The sequence below is a fragment of the Ptychodera flava genome, chromosome 3, assembly GCF_041260155.1.
Source record: "Ptychodera flava strain L36383 chromosome 3, AS_Pfla_20210202, whole genome shotgun sequence".
NCBI lineage: Eukaryota > Metazoa > Hemichordata > Enteropneusta > Ptychoderidae > Ptychodera > Ptychodera flava.
Genome location: NC_091930.1, coordinates 34303786 through 34331639, shown reverse-complemented (window position 1 = coordinate 34331639; position 27854 = coordinate 34303786). Strand labels below are relative to the sequence as shown.

At 36.1% G+C, this 27854-nt stretch overlaps 1 protein-coding gene across 1 annotated transcript; it reads right to left on the bottom strand.

The window, feature by feature from the left end:
• Positions 1-77: 77 nt before the first annotated feature.
• On the bottom strand, positions 78-26418 carry LOC139129229 (uncharacterized). Its single transcript, XM_070694872.1, has 10 exons — positions 26006-26418; positions 17890-19159; positions 17362-17437; positions 16735-16914; positions 16135-16245; positions 15516-15626; positions 15239-15358; positions 13284-13670; positions 11853-12575; positions 78-992 (listed from the first exon to the last, which is right to left on the bottom strand). The coding sequence occupies exons 1-10, from the start codon at positions 26116-26118 to the stop codon at positions 532-534; spliced, it is 3552 nt and encodes a 1183-aa protein (XP_070550973.1). The 5' UTR covers positions 26119-26418; the 3' UTR covers positions 78-531.
• Between the last annotated feature and the right edge of the window lie 1436 nt (positions 26419-27854).

Genomic DNA, 27854 nt, shown 5'->3' with positions numbered 1-27854 from the left:
AAAAAAATACAAAATTTCATCCAAGGGTTTCAATTCCACTTGGAATTATTTCCTGACATCATAACGAGAAATCTAACCCAAACTTGGCTGACAAATATTGAGTTTTGATGAGAAAATCAGGAAATTGTGTCAGTTATGGTGGTGATGTGTTTGCATGTTGTTCAGTTGTACAAGGTATTGGCTGCAATATTTGCATTGACTGTCTTCTCAGATTTCTTACTTGTAAATGACCTTGACAGTGAAACCAGCTGAATAAACTATTCTACCGTCTGTAAACACTACAATGTCATAAGGGAATCCATGTACAGTTACAGTTTCCTGGTATTCACCCTGTCTATCAAATTTCACTATCTTCCTATTATCTGCCACATAAATATTGTCTGCATTGTCAACTGTAACTCCCCATGGATCCACTAAGTGATCACTTCCAAATTGATTCAATATTTCAAGATTACTGTCCAAAACATAGATACACTTTTCATCACCCCGACATGACACTATGAGTTGATATTTGCTATTCATGGTCAGAGACTAGGGCTTACTGAGTTGTTGACTTGAAATAATGTCCCCATCTCCATTACATTTGATTACACAGTCTGCATGGTAGTCTGCTATGAAAACATTTCTGTCTTTATCAACAAATACACCAGTGGGGAATTTCAGTTTACCCATTGCTATTATTTGTTTCACTTCACTCTTTGCATCACTCACTACAATGCATTTGTTGCCGATATCCGCTGTGTAATAGTCACCATTGTCTGCCATTTTTGTGTCTGTTGGTTTGAAATTGTGAGGTAAGCCATGAACTGTGACAGATGTTAGAATCTGTGCAGTGTCTGCTGTTACTGTCTTCACACTGCCATGTCCATTGTCACAGACAAGTACATGTCCATTCTGGTTTATTGTCAATCCCCATGGGTCAAAGACTTCTCCTGATGATTTCTTGCCATCTCTGGACAATAAAACCCTGACAGTGTTGGACAGTGGTGTACCTATAGGTGTAAGGTAAGAATTTGCAAATGTAGGTCAAAGGTCACGAGCTGATAAAACAATAGTACTGCCATTTAAACATGGTTTTTTTGACATGAAGGTGACAATTTCTGGAAAAGATCTTTGGAAATGACAAATTAACATGCTAAAAATATTATTACTATGCATAATTAATTAAAATTCATTAATTAACAATATTTTTAGGCTGGTAAATGTATTTTTCAGCTATCAAAAAATGTTTGTTGTTGATCCGTTGATTAGTAATGTTGTCAGTGTTTGGCAGTGTCATTGCCAGTTTTACCAAGTAAATTTTGTCTATTTATTAATTACTAATTTGCATAATTAATGAATTTAAGAAATTAGGCTGTATCTCAATAACGGTTTGATGTAGTATGCTACAATTTTCTGGAATTGTTACTTACAATTTTGTGGTGTCATTGCATTTTTTCTAGTGAATTTTATCTTTGTGGTAATTACTAATTAGCATAATTAACGAATGTAGGTAATTAGGCTGTATCTCAATAACGGTTTGGTGTAGTATGCTACAATTTTGTGGAATTTTTACTTATACCTTGGTGGTGTCATTGCATTTTTTCCAGTGAATTTTATCTTTGTGGTAATTACTAATTAGCATAATTAACGAATGTAGGTAATTAGGCTGTATCTCAATAATGGTGTGATGTAATATGCTACAATATTGTGGAATTGTTACTGTATGTGTTGTAGTATCATTGATTTTGTGCAGTGAATGTTATTGCTATGATAATTACTTATTTGCATAATTAATGAATTTACATAATCAGGCTGTATCTCAATAATGGTATGGTATAACATCCTGGAATTTTGTGGAGTTACTTCTGAAGCCGTGACAGAATCATTGCCTTTTATCCGCGGCATTTCTTCTTGGTGGTTATTTGCAATTTGCATAATTAATGAATTTAGGTAATTAGGCTGTATCTCAAGGAATAATTGGAGTAGCATGCTAGAATTTTGTAGACTTATTTCTGAAGTCATAGCAGTGTTTTGTTTAGTGAATTTTATCATTGCTGTAATCACTGATTTGCATAATTAATGAATATAGGTAATTAGGCTGTATCTTAATAATGGTTCAATGGACAAATATGCCACAATATTGATAGATTATCATTGACGCCATGGCAGTGCAAGGCTTGAACCTAACTTTTTTACGTCCTTGCCCTTTTGGGCAAATATCCAGAAATTTTACTTGCCCAATAAGTAAACTTGCTTGCCCCAATTTTTTTGTCTGTTTACATTTTTTGTTTTGTTTGTACTGATGTTCATGTCAATTGTAACGATCCATAAGTGTTTGTCCTCGTGATCTCTGCGTACTCGTCCACCAATATTCCAGTGCAGGGTTGGGGTCATAGAGGTGAAGTGCAGGCCTATCAGTAGATATTGGCAGAAGCATATCAAGTGTCTTTGGAGTTGTGATAAGTGCAAGTTTTACGTTAATGAGATTTCCCAATCGAGGAAAGACATCAGCTGGATATCACTTTGAGTTGTTGAATGATGATGTCTCTCAGATTAATTGTTGGCTTGTCAGTGTAATCCCCACTTCAGTGACTTGAAACTCTATAACAGCGAGCATTGTTCAATAAAATTTCTTGAGTCTTTTATTTCAAAAATATGTAAATTCAATCAAAGTCTGTCACTTGCCCGAACAGGAAAGTGCAATTTATTTTGTACTTGCCAATGTCAGGTTTTACTTGCCCAGGGCAACTGTTAAACTCCACCCTGCAGTGTCATAGCCTTTTGTCAAGTCAATTTTATTGTTATTAAAACATATTTGCATCATCATTAATGATTTTGGTAGTTAGGCTTTTCAAAAGTAATTTGATGCAATATGCTACAATTTTTTGGATGTTTTGCTGAAGCCATGGTAGTGTCATTGCATTTTGTCTCTCCATGGGTATATATTATTTTCATAACTAATGAATTTTAGACTAGGGTATTAGGAATTATCTCAATTTTTGTGTGGTGTTATGACTAATATCCTACAAATTTTTGAAGCTTTTACGTTAGCTATGGCAGTATCTTTGCCTGTTGTTCAATGAATTCTGTGGTAATTACTCTAATTACTAATTCAAGTGTCTTTTGAGTTAGTTGTGACAAGTGCACTTAGGTAATGAACCTAGGTAATTACCACATATCTCAATGATGGTCTGATTTAAGATGCTACAACTTTGTTAGTATTATTGTGTTTGTCAGTTTGATTTTATCTGTGTACGGTCATAGCAGTGATGTTCAGGGTTACAAATAGATTTTTGTCAACATGCAGACTATGCATGTGACTTTGTGAGATTTTTATTCAGCTTTCCTGAACTTGGTAAGTTAACAGTGACCCTTTATACCTGTAGTTGTTAATAATATATTGAGATTCACACTTCACATCATCTAAGGTATGTTCCTTCTTTTTGCGCAGCACTATTCATGTTTCATATGATAAAAGCAACACATTACATGGAATGAAACTGTTAGCAATCAGCAGACAAAACACAGATTTCTCCTATTCAGATTTGCTTTCCAATGGCAAAACAAATTAGTGTTTTTATTAAACCCCAGCAGTGGATGGAATTAGTATCCATCAGCATTTTTGCTGGCTGTAATTCAGGAAAATTAGTATTTAATATCAAGGAAACTGATGATGACTTTGACTTCAATATCAGGTGGTTTACATAAAAACGACAGATGTTTGGACCCCATAAGGACAGCAAGCTTTTATTAGATTGTCATCAACATCGCCCCATATGAGTTCAGAGTAGTTTTTAGTGTTCGCGCCATATGCATTATATCAGAGGCTGAAAGTAAGCCTGTCCTTCGTTTTAAGTACAGGGTTGTCAATGTGACAATAGATGGAGACAAAATAGATGGCAAGTTGTCAAAGATCACTTTGTGGTGTTGGGTTGCACCTGATACAGTCTTCCTATAGATTTCTGATTCATTTTGAGGAAGTATCGAATCAGGAATTTAATTTTTTTACAACTTGAATGTCTATTTAGAGCAGATTATCAAAACCATGTTTACCACTACCCCGGTATGTATCATAAAATCAGGAAAAGTTTTTTTTCAAGTGGGGTTGGTTTACAAGTGATCTTACTGTTATGGTAGCATTCTCAATTGTAAATTATACGTCTAAAATACTTGAATATAGTTTTTAAAGTTATAATTATGGTATTAACAGAAAATAGTGGTTCGTAGAAATATAGATCGATCTTCATGTTGCCCTGCTTTGATGTATTCACTCAAAATTGTATTAGATTCAATGTTGTTTCCTGTTTTGACATTGACCAAACACAGTGGTCTGTTTGAACACGTCAGTCACCACTCTACTGTTAAAGATGACACATATCAAAACCAGACGGGGTTATTGGAAAATCTGATTCTCCTTTTATTGGGTTTCAACAAAACAGTAATATAGATACAAATAGTCGCTGTATTGTTTTTTCCATGCTGATACCATAATTGATTCACCAAAACTCTATTCTGTTTAATATTCTATTTTTGTATTTGAAAGCATACTTTATCAGCAGTTGTGTTCCTCAGATTACTCCCTAAACTGCATCAATATTGGTTGAAGTTTTTTCATATTGGCTTACCCTCGCTATTTCCTCCAGTTTAGGGTTTGAAAAAACTAAATAGGCCAAACCCGGAATTCTAATCGACCATGGTACAAACAAAGCCATGTGCGCAAACGCGCATAGACGTACGTGCATTGCCATATGCGTTAGTATACATGTGGGTTTGTTTGTACCGGCATCACGTGATTAGTTGGGCGTACTGAGTCTGTAGAACGCATCGCATCCTTTTTATTCCGGAGTAGAACCATTACAATACAAATTACTTTTACAATATTGTGTGAAGAAAAATGAGTGTTGCTGTCTACTTGATGTTCAAAATGATATATATTTTTCAAAAGTAACTGGGAAAAACTGCTGAGTCAGCATTTTTGTGAAGGTTCATTTGTACTGAAAGGAATTTAATCTTACCATTTTATCCTGAAATGTAGATTGGTGTTTTCTCCTTTTGAATGCCATTTCGAAAATTTACTTTTTATTCCAAATCTCTTATGAAAGTTTTAAGAAGATTAAAATATTACAGAAATGTTTTTTTTCTTGTAATTCTACATTCAAACCAAGGAGTTGGTAGACACTGTCAGTGTTTTTGCTAAGGTTCTGGAGTGTTGGTAAATGATTTGGGAAGCCCGGTAACATTACTGTCCCCTAATCTGATTGCATTGATATACCAAAGGGAACACCTGCAAAATGACTGGGGAACCCTTAAATATCTACCAGGGTACCAACCTTAACTAAAACACTGACTGCGCCATTCATGGGTAATCCCTTACCTTAGCATTGCCCTTACATTTAGCTTAGCACATTTGTGTATTATGGTAGGATATTTCGTGAGTATGTTGCTAAGCTACTGTTCCAGTGTTGTGTTGGTTTAAAACAATTATTATGTAAACAACAAGTATCTTATAATATAAGCAAACTTAAAATGTTCATCTGCAAGCTGTACTACTTTTACTTTGTAAGAGAAACAACTTCAGACAAGCTAGATTTCAAGGACGATAGCTATGGCAAAGCTATATGTAACTGTATATTTTTATATTTTTGTAAGTATACATAAAGACACACAAAATAACATTGATTTAGACTGCAGTGTAATCCCTCACAGTATCCATTTCTTTTCCTCACAATCACGTCATCTCTGATAGGCTCCAGCTCTTGTTTGAAATAATAATATAGTTCAACTGTATTTATTTGTTGTGAATATCTTTACTGTGTTTGTAAAGAATTTTGCTTGAACTAAATTATTAATGAGTATGTATGTTTAATTCTGTTCTTTCCCACCCTGATTGCTGCAAAAGGCTTGAGTTACACCTATTCCGCAAATACACTTGTGTACATTTGAACAATTTTTACCCAATCATAACTGGGGGTTTGGCAAAAGTAGCCAATGAGAAGTCAATGACATTATCAAAACCTGTGTACGAAAGTAGGAACTTGGTACATATCATTCATTCCACTGAACTTCAGAAGGCGAAGTGTCAGACTTGCTTTCACGTTTAGCTCACATGTAACTTGGTGTTCAGGTGAGTATGTCGCACTGATGTGTCTATCTGGAACATCGATTCTGTTTGGAAATGGCAAGAACTGATTAGTTTTCAGTGGGTGTGGCTTGCATATATCATGCTCATTTGCATAATTTATGATTTTAGAAAAAAACCATATACACTGAGAATGGGTGAACAGAATGCAAGCATTCTGCTGTCCTAGCATGAGCGTCTTCTGCAGATATACCAGATTAGCTCCCATGCAAGTACATCACGTTTGCTCTGTCTCACCATGGGGTTCTGTCATCCCTTGATACTATTTATATGCATGCATGCATGTATGCATGCATGCATGCATCCATACATGCATCCATCCCCTCCCTCCTTTCCTCCCTCCCTCTCTCCCTACATCCACCCTGTGACCCACCCACCCACCAATTTCTTCTGGTAACTTAAGGGCTAAGAAAACATCATCGATATTGGCATAGTCATATGATCATAAAATACTCCTGCAAGTCATTCATTATCATAAATGGATAATGCAGAGAGTCCTCAGTCATAACAGATTGAAATTTGTCGTAATACTACTGTTCTGAGAAAACTTACTCCGGTCAGTCCTTGGGAATGGAGTCATATAGCTATGACATCACACATCAATATGGGAAGCGTTTGCAAACATGAATGCAGTTATGAATAGCTTTCACTTTTCCATAATTCAGTTTAATGTAAGACTTTGCTATTACAGTTCCAGTTAAATTTTGTTAGTCTAACCTGCTGAACAATGAATTATCTTCTCTTTCACAGATTCCACCTTAGAGTCTCAAAATTTATTATGATTTTCGAAATTGCCAGGAAAGATAGAGATATACCATGCCATACTCTCTCTGACTGAGTACTATTGTTTCCGAATGTCTTTGAAAAGAGAGCATATTTTCAGCAATATTATCTTCCTGAAATTGCATGCACAAAAGGCATCACACTTGTTGTTTTTTGTGTTATTTTGCAAATGTGTCATAAAACTCAGGGAATAGCCCTTCTAATATACACTTCCCAACCTGGAATTTAACCGCACATTTTCTTCCCCAATAATAGTATACGTCATTTCTGTGTCTCAAAAGAATTGAAAGCCTCAAGTGTTTCAAGTGTCTAATTGTAATGCTTTCATGAAATAGCAGTTATCAGATTGATTTTTATGATCTTTTCCCAACTTTCTAAGATGAAATGAGTGCTATAAAGATCAGGCTAAGACCGGTCATGAATTGCATATGATTATTCAAATTCTCAAAGATATTCATCAAGTATTCATGTTTTATTTGTAGTAACTAACACAAAGTATTGTTGAAATATATGTACTGCTAGTGTTAGTCTCTGACTGAAAAATGTAGACACCAGCTGAGTTGCACGCAGTGGTAGGAGAATTGAAATTCTACTATCATAAACGTAGATGTACCATGTTTACATGCAGAATTTGACTTAACCATATTTTTATTGATATCTTTCAGAATGATTGCAACATCTGATTATAGTATGGTGAAGATGACTTCAGTGTAATGATACTTCACAGTCATGGTTGTAACTTGATGCAGTTGAAATTCTCATGGACTCTGAGGGCAGTATTGATGATGGTAACTGCATATTGAATGACAGCTGCCACAGTTTGAAACTGATGGTACTGATGATTTTGATGGATATTCTGATGAACTAGTAATGATGAATCAAGAGTTGAAACTCTCATAGACTCTGATGATAGCACTGATAATGATTACTACAAGATAAATGACAGCTGTACAGTCTGAAGATGATAGTGATTGATATTGTGATGAAGACCTGGACAATCACAGACACGTCACTCTTTATGGCGCCCAAATTAATGCTGAAATTTGTGACCAAGAATGAAAATCGCATTTGAGAAAATATGATTGGTCACACTTGACTTTGTCTCACTTAATTAAGAGACTTGTGTATCCCAGCATACAGTAGACAGACAGTGGGGGAAGCTTAATCTATACAAACACACAGAGAGGAGAGAATATTTTGGCTGCTACAGTGTGATCATAGAGGCTATCACAGTTTAATTTTCACAGTTAATATGTATGTCAGATAGACTCTCATTACGATACAATTGTATTATCAGTTTCTGCCTAGTCTTATTTACTCTGCATCAAACTCATATCATTACATTGTCTTTGCTGTCACAAGTTACTGATGTTCTGTATTGTAAATACAAGATGAACCTTGGGATGTTTGGGCTGTATGCTGTATGTTTGCTTGTACGCTAGTTTAATTGACAACATGTTAGTACATGTGATCCGTGAATAGCATCCATGGTGTAAGTCTTAGTTTTGGTTCCTAGAAATTGTATGAACACATACTGTGTCTATACATAGAGGGTCTGAGTTGGTCCAGAAGTGGAATTTTCATGTTCAATAATATATTACGTTTTACTTGAGTTCATTTAGAGGTGTGTATATGTGCATCAGTTTATTTTGAAATACTCTCAAGAAAGCAAGGTATTTTTGTTTGCAGACATAAATTCATTCCCCAAGTGACTTCTTTAATAGTTTTCTAAAATGCTTCATGCAGCAGAGAAAATGACCTAGTTAAACATTTTACAATGTACTTGGTGATCAATCTTTTTAGACTCAGGTACTTATGAATTGGGTTCCATGCATCTGTGTATCTGTCTGTCCACACAGACATCTCAGATATGCCTGAGCCAATTCCTTTCAAAGTTGGTACTAGAATGAAACACTTTGACATACATTGCATCTGCATTGTTTTGGGTGTGGCATGCATAGTAAGTACTAATTTGCATAATTAGTGATTTTGGAAAAAGCTCTGTTTTTGGAGCGACTACTACAAATTTTATGAAACTTTGTAATTATGTTTATCACACAGAGCTCTAATAGCACACAATGACATATGTCAATTGCTAATTTGCATATTAAGTGAATGACATAATTTGGTCGATATGCCAAGAAATACTGACTCAACTTTGATTAAACTTGGTACAGATGTTCATTTACCAAAGTTGTCACTCTTTGCAAAGACATTAAAGGTATACTGTCACCTGTTCCAATTTTGCCACAGTTACCATGGAAAGAGAAAATCTAACCAATCACAGATTTTAAGCGGGTGGCTGCTTTTTAAAAACAGCGCCCTAACATGGGCATTTTGAATACCAAGGAACGCCCCTTTGACCATATATGGGCATATTTAGATTACAGGTGACTGTATACCTTTAAGCAGTATCATGTCAGTTAATTGCTAATTTGCATATACGGCTAGTTCGAACCCACAACATACGGCATCAGTCGCCTAGTGGAGAGGCCACAGAGAGAACCGCTCGGCTAAATCTCCAATCCCAAAAAGAGTGGTTCAATAGCATTGAATATTGAATGAACTTTCATAATCATTGTACTATGTCCTGATATAATGCATGTAATTTGATTACACGTGGTACAGGCCTTGATCTTTCAGTACTGTAAGACTGTGTGCAGAAATAAAGCATTATCATGTCAATTAATTGCTAGCATGCTTATTTGTTGTACTTTCATAATTAGTGTGATATGTCTACAAATGCTGCAGCAAATTTGATGCAACTTTGCAAAGATGTTGATTTCACAGCCTTGTAATAGCATGCAAAGACATTTAGCAGTATCATGTCAAATAAATGATGATTTACATATTGAACTAATTTTCAAAATTAGGTTATTTCAATAAATGCTTTATTCAATTTCATGAATCTTGGAATAGATGTTGAACTTGCATTTTATACCTTTAACAGTGAATAAAGGCGTTTATCAGTGCTATGTTAATTAATTTTTAATTTGCATATTTAATGAAATTTCCTAAATAGAGTGATGTGTCCAGAAGTACTTTATAAAAATTTGATGAAATTTGGTACGTACGTTGTTTTTACAGTAATGTAATGGAATGCAGTGACATTTACCAGTATCGTTTAAATTACTTGCTAATTTACATACATATTGAATTTTTGGCTTTATGGTGAATGTCTAGAATCACCGCATCAAATTTTATGAAACATGGCACAGGTGATAATCTGTCAGTCAGCGGTATAATGGTATGCAAAAGCATTCAGCAACATCCTGTCAACTGATTGATTGATTGCCTTGTTTAATGACCATTATTTTTATGAGGAAGGCAGCCCAGCCTGGCTTTCACCACCATAGTTTGGACCAACCCTATTGTTTTCTGTGGTGAAGTCAGGCGTCTAAACAGGGAAATATTTTTTTTTAATAATAGACCTATATCCTGAATGAATGCACAAAATCTGATGAACTTTGTTGCAGATGTTTATCATACAGAGAGTTAAGAGTCAAAAAAGGCATTTGGCAGTATCGGTAGTATCTTGTGCACTGAACACAGGGGCATTTTGGTTCATATCTGCCTTTTGATTTTTTATGTCAAGAGCCATTACTCAGACATGCCTTGATAAGTTTGTTTCTTGCAGATATGTTAATTTTTTACATTTCAAGAGCCAGTACATGACACACCTAGTTCTGCATAACATAACCCTATGCCATTCATACTAATGCCTACTTGTTCACAATCCAATCCAATACGGGCATGAGTCACAGACAGGTCTTTTGTACCTCCACTTCATTGTTTTACCAAAAAATCAAATCATCATTTTGACTTTAATTTAGTTACTTCCACTGTCAAGTTCTCAATAACAATCTCAGCCTATGTCATTGTCAATAATTTTTTTATCATGTATTGAAAAAAAATTGCTAAAGTTTTACTTCTGAAACCAAAACTTACTCTAAAGTTCCTTAGTGTCAGCTTTGATGTTCGGCGTGTTTGAAAAGATCATTGCCCATTACAATCGAAAAGCAGAGTTACTACTCTCGTGGGATCTTATGGTAACAAGTCACAAGACCCACTTTAATCCGAGAATGGATTTCTGACAAGTCGCCACAGAGGGCGCTGTTTTCTTTTCAAACAGAGCTCGAAATTATAATTTATTGTAGTTGTCTATGTAGTCAATTTTAATACATTAAGGTGAGTTATGCTATGCGATCATTACACTACATAATACAGAAAAAAACAAGTTCGAGTTCTCGCTTTCGTCCCAGTGCATCATTTTATAAATGAAGCTTATGTTTCTTGTACTATTTAGTTTGCTCTTTCATCTCGACAAACGAAAATCTCTAAGCGTAATTTGGCTGTAAGGGTTCCACTGCAGTTGTATGTCGTTAGCTGTCAAAACTTTATTTCGGCGATACCAAATAGTGTAAATCATGACTTTTTTTGAATAATTGATCCTTGGTAAAGTCCAAATTCTCACGGCTGTGAAATCGGAGCAGATTAGGTATAAGGCACCTTAAAGACATGCGACTCTCAAACTTTTACTGTACTATACAGGTCTACCGCATGTCGAGGATTATTTTGACGCTCATGGAGTAACAAAAATTTGAATGGCTTATTTTTTTGATAATCGAAAATGTGTTTTTCTCCACAGTGTTAGCTAGTGAATGAAACCATTTTGAAAGCGTCGGTAAGTATTTGTTTCTTCAGTAAAAAGTGTTGCACAGTGGGCCATGATTTGCATTCTTAATTTAGATTCCTTACGAAACGTTTCAGCGAAAGTTGAAGTCGTTCAATTTCGAGGCGCCTTCTGCCTTAATCAGAATTCCCTCTTGTCTAGGAAAAGCAGCATTTTCCAATGTCAGTGGAAAGTAGTATATGCTAAACTGTTTGACGAGAAGGAAAGGAGAAAGTACGGTAATAATAGTCATAATAGTCTGTAGGAGTGACATACCTCTTTCAACTCGTCTCCAATTGACGTAGGTCTCTTTCAGTTGATCGGGAATATTTGCATCATCGACAATCGCATTTGCCCGTTCCTGGAGTTTCACTTGCTGCGCAGTCAGCCGATCTTTAACTGTCATCTTTTTCGACTCGTCCTTAATGAAGTCGCTGAATCGCTGTATTATTTCTTGCTTCCTTTCTGTTGGGATGTCGGCATCGTGAACTGTGTTTTCCACGTAATCCATCAGTACACTGCCTTCAATCACTAGCTTTGGATCAGGCTCGGTGGTCTTCTCTGGACCTGCAGGCAAAAATTTCTGGAAAACTAGGAGTAACTCTTGCTTTATTTCTAAGGGAATGTCGACTTCATGTATGATAGCTCCTGCCTTTTGAATGAGTTGCCGTCTAGTGAAAACCAATCCAGATTGAATTTCACTAACATCTGTCAAATTACTCTTAATATGAACCCATTCACTCATAAGTTCATCGATTTTAGCATCGCAATCTCTCTTTTCCTTATTTTCCATTGCTCTGAGGATATCTCTGTTTTTCACTTTCTCTCTTTTCTGACTTTGTTCTACACTATTACTCATCTGCTTTGTTTTGATCTCCCTTTCCATCTTATCATTCATCGATTCTATCTCTTCAAGTTTCTTCTGCTGCAAGTCGGTGACGTCCGTGTTGTCAGCTGATATTCTTGGTTCCTTGGATTCTACTCCAAGTATATCTGCGTCTATAGATGTGAATACAAAATATATCATATGAGTACTTCAGAAATGTGGAAAAACTAGCTGTGATAGTTAAAGGGACAAAGTCGGCCATTTTTCATGAATTTTGTTTGATACGAGGTACTACTCATACAGTGTTTGACATGTTGAAAGATACTGAATAAATGGGTGACCATGCATATATTCGACCCCGGTTTTACACAAATTAAATGAAACCATCGCAAAAATGAATTAATGGTCATGACCATTAATTCATTTTCGCGATGGTTTCATGTTTCGTGTCTGTAACCGGGGTTGAATATATGCATGGTCACCCATTTATTCATTATCTTTCAATATGTCAAACGATATAAGTAGTATCTCCAATCAAACAAAATTTATGATAAGTTGCCGACTTTGTCCCTTTAAGAAATCATGTGCAAAAACTAGCTGTGGGGTAAGACTGGAATCAAAAACACGACTCCAGTATTAGCAACTGGCCTTTAAGACAGTAAAATGCGCCATCACAAGGTGAACATTAACATTGCATTGTTACATATTATTTTAAGTCTGTCTTGCTTTATTCTTATAATAAGAGAGACACAAATATAATTTGTGTACTAGGGAGTTCAACACAATTAATCCCTGTCTGTCTGTGTCTCCCTCCATATCTCTGCCTCTCCCTACGTCTATACTTCGACTTATCACCAGTACACTGATATTTCAAAACTCACCTTCTGTATCTTTGAGCTCTTCCTGGCATAAATAGTACTCTTCATAATCTATCGATACGCCCAATGAAAGGTAGATAGCTCCAATATCCCCCAGGAGTTGATCAGACACGAATGTTGTCGTCACTGTCCTCTGAAGACCCTCGTTTCTGTAGCTATCCATTAGGGACTCCAGGGCATCGAGCGATCGGCACGTCATGACGTAGGAAATGCTGCTTTTACCAATCTTTTGTAACTGCATGTTCTTGTGGCGATTGTCGAGGTCTTTTCCAAACTGGTCGGCATTAATCTCGGTTTGTGTGTTGGAGTAGAACGCATCATTAACTTCTCCTACAGTTCTGCCTTTCTTTGGGATAATACCAACTGGTTTCACCTTTATTTCAATTTCCTCTGTAATAGCAATCAAATTTTCAGTCACCGAGTGACTTACAATGCTATAGAGAAATACATATTTACAATGATGGCAAGTCGCAAAACACGATCACACTAGAATGTTCATATCGCTAATGAAAAATAATCAGTGTCGTTCAATTCTTAAATTACAATATTGATGGAAATAACCACCGGCCGCCGTGTACGTTATTTCCTGGACTGTGTAACATTTTAATGTGCTGTAGTAATATTTCGAAAGTGTTTCTTTTCCCCTGTGTTCTTTTGTTGGTGAAACAGGATGAGATAGTATTCTTAATTTTAGTGAAAATTTAACAATCAACGAGCACACCTTTTTTCAAAACAAAAGACAGATATCGATTAATCACATAATGTTGCTACAGACAGTTTAATTGGGTGTGGATAGAAACTTAAAATTACTTTTTCCAATGATTCAACACAACACAAAATAGTGGTCTTTACTTTGCTAAAAAGATCATTCTGGAATTGATTTATCTTACTCGATTGTCGCTGTCTTTTTCCCTTCTTTTTCCACATTCTGGAAAGAGCAAATTTCTTAGCCTTTCTTTGTGGTCGAGTAGCATCCAATCTGCTTCCTCTAGAAATGCTGTCTCCTGATTTAAATTAAAAATGACAGAAAATAAACGATTCCTTCATATATATCGGGGATATTGATATTAGACGGTTACTTATTGTTCGTTAAAGAAAGAACGCTCCTGCTTGCGGAAGCATTCATTGAGGATAGAGTCTCTCGTGTCCTCTGAACAAGGTGCTTCAATCTTGGTACATTGTCGCAGAATTGGAACCAAGCATTCCACACGGCTACAGGTGTGTGAATCGGAAACACAACAATACAAAGAAACATAAATACATGCATTCAAATCGATGTCATCGATTCAGTTTTGGCTGGCTGAATGGGACAGGAGGTTACACAACTGTCAAAATTGCTAGCCCAGACCCATACACGCACTTTGTTTCTTTTGCTATCCTTTTGATCTTAGTATATTTACCCTGCATGTCTACCAATAGGTAGGTAGGTAGGTAGGTAAGTAGGTAAGTAGGTAGGTAGGTAGGTTGGTGGGTGGTTGTGTGGCTATTTGAATGTATATATGTTCACTGCAAGAATATATAATTCCTATGTAGGACTCAAAGACAAGTTTCTAAATCTATGTACACGATTTGTCACTTAAACTAGAATTTCCATCGAAAGTGAAAAATTTTAACTTTTGCTCAAACCCTCTCAATGACACTTTCAACCATACAATTACTAATGAAATGCAGAATAGAAATAAGGGTTCGCAGCGAAAAGTTCAAAACTAGAGGAAAAGTACCTAACAACATTTAACAATGTTTAATATTTAAAATGTTCGCCATCCCCGGGTACGCTCTAAGGGAAAAAGTAACATTAAAAAAAAAAAAATGGTGAAGAGATTCCTTACACCACGAGCTTAAAATAAGTCCCTATAATAAGTCTTTGGCCGACCACAAGAGTGTCAAAACAATTTTTGAGTCAAAAAATGTGCCTAAAGTGATCCTTGGTAGGTAAGTTCGTTCATATGGCTACTTACCGGCAGTTTGGTCATAGACGTTGACCCCCTGATTTATCTGACGATCGGATTGGGCAAAACCCGCTGCCTGTGATGTTGTTGGTTTATCTTCCTCACTACCCTCATCAACGAAAGATTTTGCTGTGAAAGAGGGGGAAATGAACTGATTACTTTGAAATGTTATAGATACTTAAAGGAAAGAAAGAATCTCTCTCTCTCTCTCTCTCTCTCTCTCTCTCTCTCTCTCTCTCTCTCTCTCTCTCTCTCTCTCTCTCTCTCTCTCTCTCTCTCTCCTTACTTTTTGAGGTTCTCTTTCCTCGCTTAGTACTTTTCTTCTCTGACGGATCTTCTGAGATGCCAGAAGATACTGGGTTTACTTGTGCCGACTCTCGTACTTCTCCCGCAGGAACTGTGAAATGTCAATCAGAAACAATGTCGTTTTTATGTGTAGACATGTAACGTGAAAAGGTACCGGAAGAGTAACACATAAGGAAAATATTTATGTACAGCTGCATATACGTTTTAAGCCCAACAGAAGTATAGTCAATATCAAAAGCATACAGTGCAGCTCTAACCAACTCTGTCATACTAACGTACAACGATTACATTCATTAGTTTGGCTCCGTTACTCATGTGATCTTTCCTTTAAAATTATGGCAAATTTGTATTTCTCTCATGTAAAATAAAACAACGGGTTGTCATTGAATTTAGCGGTTGATGAGAAAACAGATGGACTTGAAATCAATGACAAAGTGATATTGATGGCAGGGCAAGTCCTTCTTCAGTGATCACACAGTAGACTTCTTTTCTTAAAAAACAAAACAAAAACGCTTAAGTTTCCTCCATTCAGTGAACATATTTTCTTTTCCCCCACGGTTATTTAGGTCTGAGTTGAGTTGCATAAAAACTAGGCGTACCTAGAATGTGTTCTGCTTTCCTTGCTTGTTTCGATTTAGAGCCGGATTCCACTTCTCTCTCTCCCGTTGATGCCGTCTGTACGTCAACTTCTGAAGTCTGAGCTTCATTGCCTGAAGTTGTTAAAAACAGCATCAATACCCGCATTGATATAAATTAAATTTTCAACGGGGGATACAAATACCTCAAGGGAATTTCTAATCATTTAGAGAAAATCTTGATAATGATTGGTGAGATCAACTCAAATTCTTCATATTCATTTATCTTATCGAAAGTTTAAGACGAGGACAAAAATTAAATGTAGGTTCGGTATTCATACTTTCCGATCAATATACCGTGTTTTCTAAGTGACCGTAATAGCGGCTCATGTAAAATTTCCGTCGGTCCAATACAATCAGTATTTGAAACGATTTGACCGAAGCTGTTGTTCCATGGTGTCACCTTTCCTTTCCTTATTAGCTTGCCTCCTATTGATGCCGATGAGCCATTGTTCTTTATCTTTTACCCTTTCTTTCTTGACGTTTTATATCTAGTCATTCTCTATGCCCTATGCCCTTTTTCATAACCTCTGTATCCCTGTTTGTATCCCTTTGCATACTTACTATGGCGCCTTTTTCTTCGACTCGTACTTTTCACCTCCCCGGGTCCGATTTGAACTCCTCCAACATCGCTGGATGTAGGGGTTGACCCTACCTGTTCTGTAACCATTTCATCTGGAACTCCTCCAACATCACTGGATGTTGGGGTTAACTCTACCTGTTCTGCAACCATTTCACCAGGAGCTATTAAATTATGAACGGATGCAGATGTAACTGTTTTGTAAATACGAATCTCTGCCATGAATAATCGTGGTAACGTACAGCTAAGTGTAGGTAAGTGTTGCCGTTCGTTAGAGAAACCAGTGAAGCAGGCAAATGCTAGAGATTAAAAATTATCATTTATATCGATATCTTTGAAATAATACAGTATTTGTCATAGACCAACATCAATATGTTGGCGTGAAGTTTGTGTTCATATCACAATTGTATTCTACGTCGCATATGTGAAGTAACATAGTGCTTTACAGATTTTTAATCATAAGTCGATCTTATGGTAGTAGAGAAAAAAATATAACCTACATGTAGATGTGCAACTTCTCATCAGCGACGTGTGTCCATTTCCCGAGCTCCTATTTCAATACCTATACACAGAAACAAATGCATCTTGCTATTAATTAATTATTTACATACCCTGCTCGTGTTCTGCTCCCCTTATCCGTTTCATTTTAAGGACAGACTCAGTTTCTCCCTCTTCCAGTGATACTGTCTGCATATCAGTATTATCTTGGCTCATTGAAGCTGTTGAAGTTAGGCATAAACACAAAGTTCATTTCCACTTGAATATGTTTTTCACAATAAGGCAACATTTTTAATTTTCATAAATTACGTGGAAAATCAAATCGAATTTGGCAAGAATATCGAGAAGATCAGATTGTATTGCTTACATTATTTTCACGATACTCATTTTACTAGCATTTGGTAGGGATTGTAACGATTGCAGACAAAACCTGTCTGGTGATTAAATTTATATTTTGAAGCACAGAAGCCTAAGCATCTAAGAGAAAGCTAATTTCTATTTGGTGGCTTTGTGTCTAGTACAGTCTTCCTGTTTACCTCACCTCGTTTCCAATTTCTGCTGAATATGCTGTCTATATATAGCAAAGAGGTATGCCCTAATCTTTCTCGACACGTGCATTTATGTAAGTATGATATTTGTACCTTTTGTTCACCAGGCAAATCTGCTTGTCCGATTACTCTGTGTTCATCATCTGACGATGCTAGCATGTCACCACTTAGGGCTGCAACGAATTCTTCATTGATGCCTTGTTGATCTACGATGACCTTCTCCCTTATGTGCTTTCTAATTCTATTTGCTCTCTCCAATGCATTGCCATTCTCAGTTATAACTGATAGTATTCGCTTCTTCAAATCATCTGGACCTCCATACATGTCAACGGCACAGTCTGTTGCTTCAAGTATGTCTATGTGCTTATTCACTGTTGCATGGCAGTGGGACATTTTAGGATAGACCACTGGAATTCCCGCACACATAGCTGCCAGCGTAAGATTCGAATAATTTGTTGAGGACGGTGGGATAAGTACAAGATGAGAAGAAAGCAGTTCTTTGTCAAGTTCTTCTGTGGTTGTTACCCAAGTAGGAGTAATTGTCATTTTTGAAGTTCGCATCAAATTATCTAGTATAGCCTCCACTTTGTTGGGTGGTATTCCCACAATTTTCCATGATATGGAATTTTCACCAAGTGTATATATAGTTTCTGCAGCTTCCTTCAGGGCCTCTATGACAACTTCAGTTTTCTCACTGTCTTGCAATTCATATTCTTGGAGAACGGATATAATTTGAAAGAGTTCATTTTCACGAAGTTCGCCTGATGTTACGGACTCTACGTATTTTTCATTTACCATGGGAGAGAGAAGATATTGCTGTGTTTCCTGATAACACCGTTTATACCTTGCGAATACACTTTCTCCGAGTGAAAAAGCACATCTTGCTCTTTCAAACTCCTTAGACAGAATTCGCTTTCGAAATTCCAGCTCCTCTTTACTGCAGCCGACAATCAAAGGTGTCAGGTCATCTTTGTCAAAGAGATTTATCAAATAGCAAGACACCCTCGGAAATACCTTGCTTGTGATTTTGAAAGCAGCTTCTGAAGTGAAACCACTGAAACCAAACACGAATTTTACATTTGCTAATTCTTCTAAGTGTGGATAGTACTCATAGTGGTGCAACAACCAATCACGATGTGGCTTTCTGAACTGAAGTGTACCGGATTGTGTCGGAAGCACAAGTGTTACACCGTGTTTTTCAGCATCTTCTACTTCCTCAATCGTCGCTTGTAAAGCGGTGCAATGGACAGATATATTCATGTCTTGTAGCAGTCGTATAGCTAGATGAAGTGCATCGGGAAGTCCTCCACAAATTGATGGTCTCCAACGTTCACACACTATCAGTGCTTTGTTTGCCATATTCCTTTCAAAGATATTAGTATTTTAAAGTGTACAATATCATGAAGTTGAAATGTCTTCAAATAAACAGATTTATTTATATAGCCTTGTAATCACGCCTGGGAGAGAGTCACTCTAAAGTAGTCGGGTTCACAGGACCGTAAACGAAGGAAACACACTGGTTTTGGAGACTTGGAGAAACTTTTTAACGTTGGTTGTTTAAATATAGCATTTTGTGTTAAGATTTTTGTAAAGTGTATGAATGAATATTATTTTATTATTACTGAATTCGAATGGCACTGAATCAAGATCATGAATTTTCATCAAGTTTGACAGTTGTACTCTCTGTATAATGATGTTATTTGTTTTCCCCCTCGGCAATATTTCTTCAACCTAAAGAATCTAAGAGGTTATTAAATATTTATTTTGTACAGATAAAGAAAAGTCATCACAACAAAAAAATGTTATTTGACACCACTGCAGAGGTACTACTTTAGAAAGCATATCAGTTGTGACCTATGTTCATGACCATGTCGATATTCTTGATAAGATATAACGTAAACCTCATGATTCTCTGAACACGATTGGAACTAATTTGGGATAATTTGATTTTCATATTTTGCAAATTTCTCAAAATTGTTAGTTGGCATATAGCTGAATATTGCAATATCGCAAATTACTCATAAAACAAGTGTGTAATATAAAATGAAAAGCAGATGAGATAACATTAGTAGATTATATCGACATTACTTCACAATCAAATTATCCCAAATTAGTTCCAATCGGGTTCTCATAGAAATAACCATACAATACCCATTGTGACTCTAGTGTAACCACTTCAAGTGAATTGCACATAGAAATTAAAAAAAACGCCTTATTGCTACATCGTCATTTTCTTTGAAAATACCACGAAAGGCTCTGTACAAGAGGTGATTTTGAAAAAAAAGACATGAAAAATGATGTCACCAGTAATATTTCAAGATAACAATGAACACGATTGAAACTGACTGAGGATAATTGGATCTTCAAAGTTTTCAAATTTCTTAAAAGTGTTAGGCGCCCTATAGCTGAATGTTTAATATGACAAATTACTGATAAAAACAAGTGCGTAACTTAAAACGAAAAGCAGATGAGATTACATTTGTACATTAAATCGACACTACTTCACCGTCCAATTATCCCAAATTAGTTCCAATCATGTTAATGACAAGATTATTTCTTTGTTTAACAAAGAAAAAAACAAACAAAGCCACCTACTGGCCGATTAATAACAAAATTAGCAAAAATTTATAAATAGCAAAAATTTGCATATTTCATCATTAGTATACATCCCCTGTTTCTTCACACAGTTTAAAATTCATTTGTAAACAATGTTGTAGAAATCTACGCTGAAGCGGAATAGCAATGTTTCTATCATAGTTAGTCGGTTGTTTTATTGTAGTGACAAGAGGTCGAATCACACATTCTGTTCAACAAAACATACTGTACATTAAAGATAACCTCCCGGTCCTCTGGACTGATATGTACTTTGAAAACAGAAGCATAAACCAAATGGAATACTATACGCTGCATAAAAAATTCAAAATATCGAAAAAAAAAGCAGGTTGATCATGGTTAAGTGCGTTTATACAAACTATCTTGCCTTCGATCAAATGCTCTTTCAATACATTTCGCCATGTTTCAAATACTGTCTTGCTGAAATAACAACTTTAACTTCTCAGTATCTGGAAAATCACCAGGAAGATAACTCTGACAAAGTTCCCCAAGCTTTCATCTAAATTTTCATGGCGAAATCTTCTAGTTGCAAATCGAAGAGGCGACACATAATTAAGTCCCTACAATTTGGGGGAGGGGGCTATAATTTGTCAAAAGGCCTTGCTGACTGCATAAAATCCGAATGTAATCGATACTCGGTAAGACATGTCTCAATAAGTGGGATAACATAAGTATTGTATGTTCACTGCTACTTACAAAATATGCATTTGAAAAGAATTAGGTACATACTTCTGCAGTTATTTTTATTTTGTTTTATTTTATTCGCAGCAGGAGCAACGGGATTTCGCGCAGGTACAGTCCAATAAGAATTGTCAAGTCTACAAAGCCAAAAACCTAAAATAAAACCTTAGACAACTTAGTTTAGAAAACATCCATTAAATAACATTACAGCATATAAATGAAAATAATACAATAACACAGCATGTTACATATTAGAACGGAATTGAGACGCATAACATTACGAAACTCTTGGTAAGAACAGATAAAAATATTAATGTCATGTTGACATACAAAACTTTAAAAAGATCATTGATTGTTGTAAAAAAGATTAAGAGTGAACTTTTACTCTGGAAATATTTGTTTTGAATGTTGCTTTGCAACGGAGTCAACGAGATGGAACAGCAAAATTTATACCACAAAGAATATTTGGACAGTATTAAAAAGAATGTAAGCATTAAGAAAAGAAAGATGCATCTGAAAACTGTCGACGTGATTCTAGGCTAAGTAACTGAAAAAAAGGAGGCTAGAAAATTGTTATTGTCATCAGAATAATCTATGGCACTCTTCCAACACAGTTATTTAATAAATTGCGTTGGACACATTGAAGTTTATCATTCAAATACTTTTGATGAAGGACCATAAGAATGGAAGAATTTTTTAATATAATATCTTCTTGCAATTGTTCCCTATCAAGAGGTTTACACTACTTTAAATCTCTCTCGATTTTGATCACACTCGATCGTCGAAAGGAGCGACAATCTTGTTTGTTTACACTTAGAGTTGCCATATCAGCAGGTGTCGCGCCCGGGACATCGCTGTCAGGACACGAGTTCACTACTTATTTGGAGGTAGACCGTGCCGTGCCAACGATAGAATCTTTGCTTGAGGTTGTCCATTGTCAATGTGGTATGTTTGCTACCTTGCCAAGACAATCTGACCAGTATTTATTGAAATTTTCACCAAGTCCATTCAAATCCTGATCGAATTTGACATCTTCAACTGAGATACATTTCAATGTTAATTATGTGCACAAAGACATTGGGGTGGACCATTCGATACTTTGGGGGATCAGTCTGGAAGACCGATAAGTAGAATGATTGTTTTTGTACATGATCCATTGTACATTTTCCCCACTTCTCCCACCTTACCTTTTTGTAAAGCCTTCTCTGTCTGATTTTTAATGGGCATTTGCTTGGATTTTTTTCATTCAAAAATCTTCCAGACTCCCCCAGGATATCAAATGGTCCTCCCCTTGGTATTCTCCGTGTTTACATAAAGAGATACAATGTCCAGATGGCAGGAAGTGAAAAATATGTGAACAATTTATAACCTTTATACCCTTAAAAATATGGAATATATTTGTTGGAGACCAAACCTGTTAAAATCACCTTCAGCTTTGCTTTCTAATGATTTTTTACTGCATTTCAACACCAAATACAGTTTACCACATCAAATACTTACTTAATCACCACATTATGTACAACGTTCCTGTAGGTATAAAATCGCCAAAATAAGACAATCTTTTCAAAATATTTATTAATTTTGTTCATATCAACACAATCTGAATAAGTTATGGTACTACCACTCAAAGGAACCTTCAAGCTAAATTTCAAACCAGCACTTGTTACCAAGAACAACAAAGAAAAAATATTACAATTGTTCATCTCACTCCGACGTGGCAATATGTATGAGAACATTTGTACGGATTTACATGACGAAATTTCAAACCATACAACATACTATTTCTGTTATTGTTTTCCTGTCAAAAGTTAGGGAAAAACTTCACAACATACAAAATGAAGATATTTCTCTGAAATTTAAATCAAGTAAACTAAAAGCCGAAAGAGATCATTTTTGTTATGTAGAGGTTAACCTATTGTCACAGTGACACATGTTGTTGATGAGGGAGAAATCTTTGATATACCACTTCAGGTCGGCTTGAGCAAAATGGTAAAAATAGTTGCAAAAATACGTTATTGAAGATTTCATCATAATTTAACATATTAAGTTTATCCGTTGTAACATGTATACTAAATATCGAAACTATCAGATGAGTAGGTTTTGAGAAACAAATTTGTGACCAAAAATGACAAAAAAATAACCCCAAAATACAGAATTGCCAATTTCATCAGAATTTCAATACATCACACTTTAATCAACCTTATGAAACTGTATACCAAAAGTCAAAGCTATCAGATAAGTATGTTTTGGAGAAAAAAATTGATCGAAAATCTGGACAATTCCCTCAAAATTACAATACAAACATTTCACTACATTTTGAACAAACTTGACTGAAGTCATTTATAGAAACAGGGATACCATCTGTCAAAGCAACCGGATGAGCCATTCCAGAAAAGAAGAGTTTTTAACAAATAACCAAAAAATACAAGCATGCAAATGACACCCAAATTTATAGACACCAAATTTAGAATACCCAAAAGAACTCCATACTTAGTTGCTACAAAATCTGATGAACGTTTAGAGTTTTAGAAATGTGCAAGATTTTTCCGTTTTGCCTCATTCGCATAATTTTGTCACTGATATATTTATTTGATCAAACTCACATCTGAACCCCTGGGTGCACATGTACACCAAAAACCAAGATGGTAGGTACTGCGGTTTAGAATTTTTTTGATCTGGATGGACGGACGAACGAACATGCATGTATGCATCCATCCATCCATTCAATGTTACATGCATACATACATACATGCAAATGAGACCGATTCATCTTACAAGATAAGCCCTCTTTGGTATATACACATATACCAAATGTGAGCTAAAATCCAAAGTTAAGACGTATGCATCTTTAAAAGCTTACACTTCCCGGAAAAATACCGTTCAATTATTATCTAAAGTGTATCCATCTTCTGCTCGTTTCTCTAGTGGAACTATGCCATTGGTCATTGAACAGGAAGGCGACAGATTATCGATTTAAGAGAGAGAATCTTGTACATTCTGCCGGCATGCTTTGAATCGAAGAAATATTTCAATTGGTAAGACTCATGAAAAGAGACTAAACATACTACTCATGAAAAGAGACTAAACATACTGTATTATTATTGTATTTCTTTAGCGATTCGCATATTGACCGGAGGCTGTGACGCATAATAAATCCTATACCGCATCATTCAATTGGAATTGCCAGGACAAAACACTTCCATGCACCATTTTGTTCAGTAATCGTAAACATTCTGCATTCAACACCGCCTTTGAACGCTTGATTTGTGCTATCTTTGTCTTTGAGTCTATGATTATTATTATATCTCCATTACTGATGATCAGACTGAGATGGAATTCAGTTGGTAGGTTCTTGAGTCAGGATAAATTTTTTGTATGAGTCGCATATATATATATATATATATATATATATATATATATATATATATATAATATATATATATAATATATATAATATATATATATATATCAGCCTTTATTTGCCTAAATATTGATTTGTCTGCCACCATCGTAATGTCTAAATGCCACAACGACGAAGCCGAATATTAAAGGCTTTTAACTTGGTGTGATTTCGTTCGTTGTTTGTTGAGATGCAAAAAGGAAAGGATTCCTGTTAATGGACCAATTTTAGGAATAATTTCAAGGATTTTGATGGAACTTTTATGGTTTTTATACATGTCGCGGGGTTTAGTGACTAATAACTGATTTCGTTACGGTCATTGCGATTTTATAAGGCCGCCAATGTCATTACCGGAGTCAATATTATAGTTTGACGCGGTTGGTATTTTAGTTGTAGGGCTGTGCGTTTAGAAGAACTCAATTTTAATCAACTCACTTGAAAACTGTTATTAGCGAATTATTTGCCTGTATTTGTAAAAAATAAGACTTTCCATTGTATCGATTCGCGGGTCAATTTCCTAATTTTGCCTGGATTCTCTGCAATATGTCCTACAGCTTTCAGATCAAAGAGGCACATGAATAGCCATTGCAATATGAGAAAGAATAAAGAATACTGCTATTAAAACCTTTTTTTGTGTACAAGCATTTTTTTCCCTGGTTCTCTTCATTCTTGCCCTATGTTTCCTCGCTTTGTGCATTCAATCCTGACAGGTCGGTGTTAGCATAATATATGTAGTACGTAGTGTGCCCTCTCTTGGTGAACGTTCATATAGGATTTCTGCCTCGACCTCTGTACTGTTGCCGAGGCTATTGTGATTATTTAAAGAAATTTGAATAAAAATGCAAAAAATGCCCAAAAAATACAAATATCAAAATTTTACCACAAATTTAACAAATATAACTAAAGACACAATAAAAACCTGCATACCAAGTTTCTATCAAATCTGGTCTGAGGTTACAGGGTTTTAGCAATTTGCGGGATTTTCCTTTTTTATACCTAATTTGTATATTTGACACTGACATGTTCATTGGAACAATTCACATCTCCACCCCTTGGTGCACCTATGCACCAAATACTGATATGATATGTGATGCGCTTTTGGAGTTTTACATGTGGACGGACATACATCCGAACATACTAACATACATACGCACTACACAGACATGCATACGCCGCCGACCTACCGTATAAACTTTTTGGTATATACACATGTACCAGATATGAGCTAAAAAGGCTTTAATAGCAGTAGACTTTATTCTTTGTCACATTTTAATGGCCATTCATGTTCCCTTGTGGTCCGATAGGGGATTTTACGAGATGCTAGGTGACAAGAAATACCAGTCGTAATAAACACGACATCGAGTCAAAGATTTACAGAAATTTTGATACTAATAACAAACATTTGTCTATTTTGCGATCGCACAAGATTTTGCATATAATGAAACCTACATTCTTCGAGAGTGTACAGAGCATGTGGAATGCGCGACTATTATATCAACGAGTCTTTCGGTTTACCTTTTGGGCTTCGTTGTCGCTGTACCGCGTCGGCCGCCATTACCATAGGAGCCTGTAGCGGCTACACCCCCTCTTCCATCTGAAGTACTTGGTCTTGCGTCAGAGCTTGCCATGTTAACTATCGCAAACAGAAACTCAGGTTCTAAGTGACAAGATACCGAGGCTCAATCAGATGACGTAATTCCAATCCAGGTTAAAATGGACAGAGCATACACAACTATATCCACCAAACACTCGTTAGTGTTTCAGCTGCAAAAATGGTGACGTGCGGGTAAATTATTAACTTCGACTTGTCAATATGCAATACAAAGACACGGGTCTGCATTGCACTTCAAATCAAATTGAAATAAATGATTCAAAATAGACAGGATAACATAAACAGACATAGAGAATATGTTCACTATTATGCCTGAAGTGCATGGTAGGGTTATGTGAGTAATATTCGAAGTCTCAAATTTATCGGTTGGTTTAGTATCTTCAATTTTGACGCATATACTATCAGTAAGTTACGATGAGCCATCACCTGATAATGTAAGATAACCTTCTTACCTTTTTGTAAAGTCACGCCACACAAACACGCTATCCTACCAAGAAAACTAATCAATTACTGCATCCTCTGTAAAGTCAGACGTCTATTCCGTGAAGCGAGCAGAAGAGATTTTAAGCAAACATACGATTAACTCTACATAGAATGAAACCTCCAACCTATAAACCTTAACGTTCAGTTTCAATGAAACTTTAAGCGGAAACATCTGTTTCCTAAGTACATCTGTTTTTGCCAACATTTGTTCTTGTTGTTAAGGCGTCGTTATTTTGTTTCGCTGGCCATCGATTTCCAACGTGTAAACAGGCTCTACTTGTAAACTATGTGATACATTTGTAATCAACCAAACACAAATTATAACCGGTGATAGAAACAGTATGTGCGTCGTACAGTATATGATGTGGTTAAAATTTGCACTGAAACTGTACTCTGGAAGGATATTTCTGGCATAATAGATATGGTCATAACATCGCCAACGATCAACGTGTCGAAATGAAATCAGGCTGAATCACATGTGAATTTTTGAATGTGACACTATAACAAATTATTATACATCTACCATCGAGAACAATAGAATTTAGCGTGCGCTAAAAAAGCCGTACGGAACTCGCGCCCATTCCGTACGACTTACGGTTTCAAGGCGCCCCATTCCCTGCGGCTGTATCTGCCCATTCACTGTAGAACGGTTTCAAGGGACCCCTTGGACGAGTGCCAGAACAAGTCTCGCGCGTGCTCTGTACGTACGTATGTGTGTAGTGCACACACTCCAAAACTTGCAGAAGCGCGTCCGAGGTAGCGTTGCACACTGGCGCGATAAAATCGGAAGAAAAATTGTTGACGAAAACGGTCACTACTTCGACAACTTGATGCCCCGATCAGGAATGTAAGATGTATAATAATAAGGTTATTACGATATTACGATATTACGATACGAGGACATTGGCGCCGCGCATCGCCCTCCGCTTCGCATCGGGCGATACGCTGCGCCACTGTCCTCGTGCATCCTTTGCGGTATTTTCGTAATAACCTCATAGTATCGGACGTCCCTGGATAACACGTATTGCATTTGATCAAAATAATTAAGAGTACGACAAAAATTTGGAACTTGTAAGGCGCTTTAGAATTCTTGGTTTGCCGTCCGCGTGCTGGTAGATTTTCAGAGAAAATTAAGAAAACAAACACAATAATAACACTGTTACAATAAATATTGATTTTAAAAATGAAACCAAAAGATGAGCGTATGTTAATACACTGTGTTTTTGTCTGTGTTTGATCTCTCCCCTTGCTGGTTGGTAGGTTTTCAAA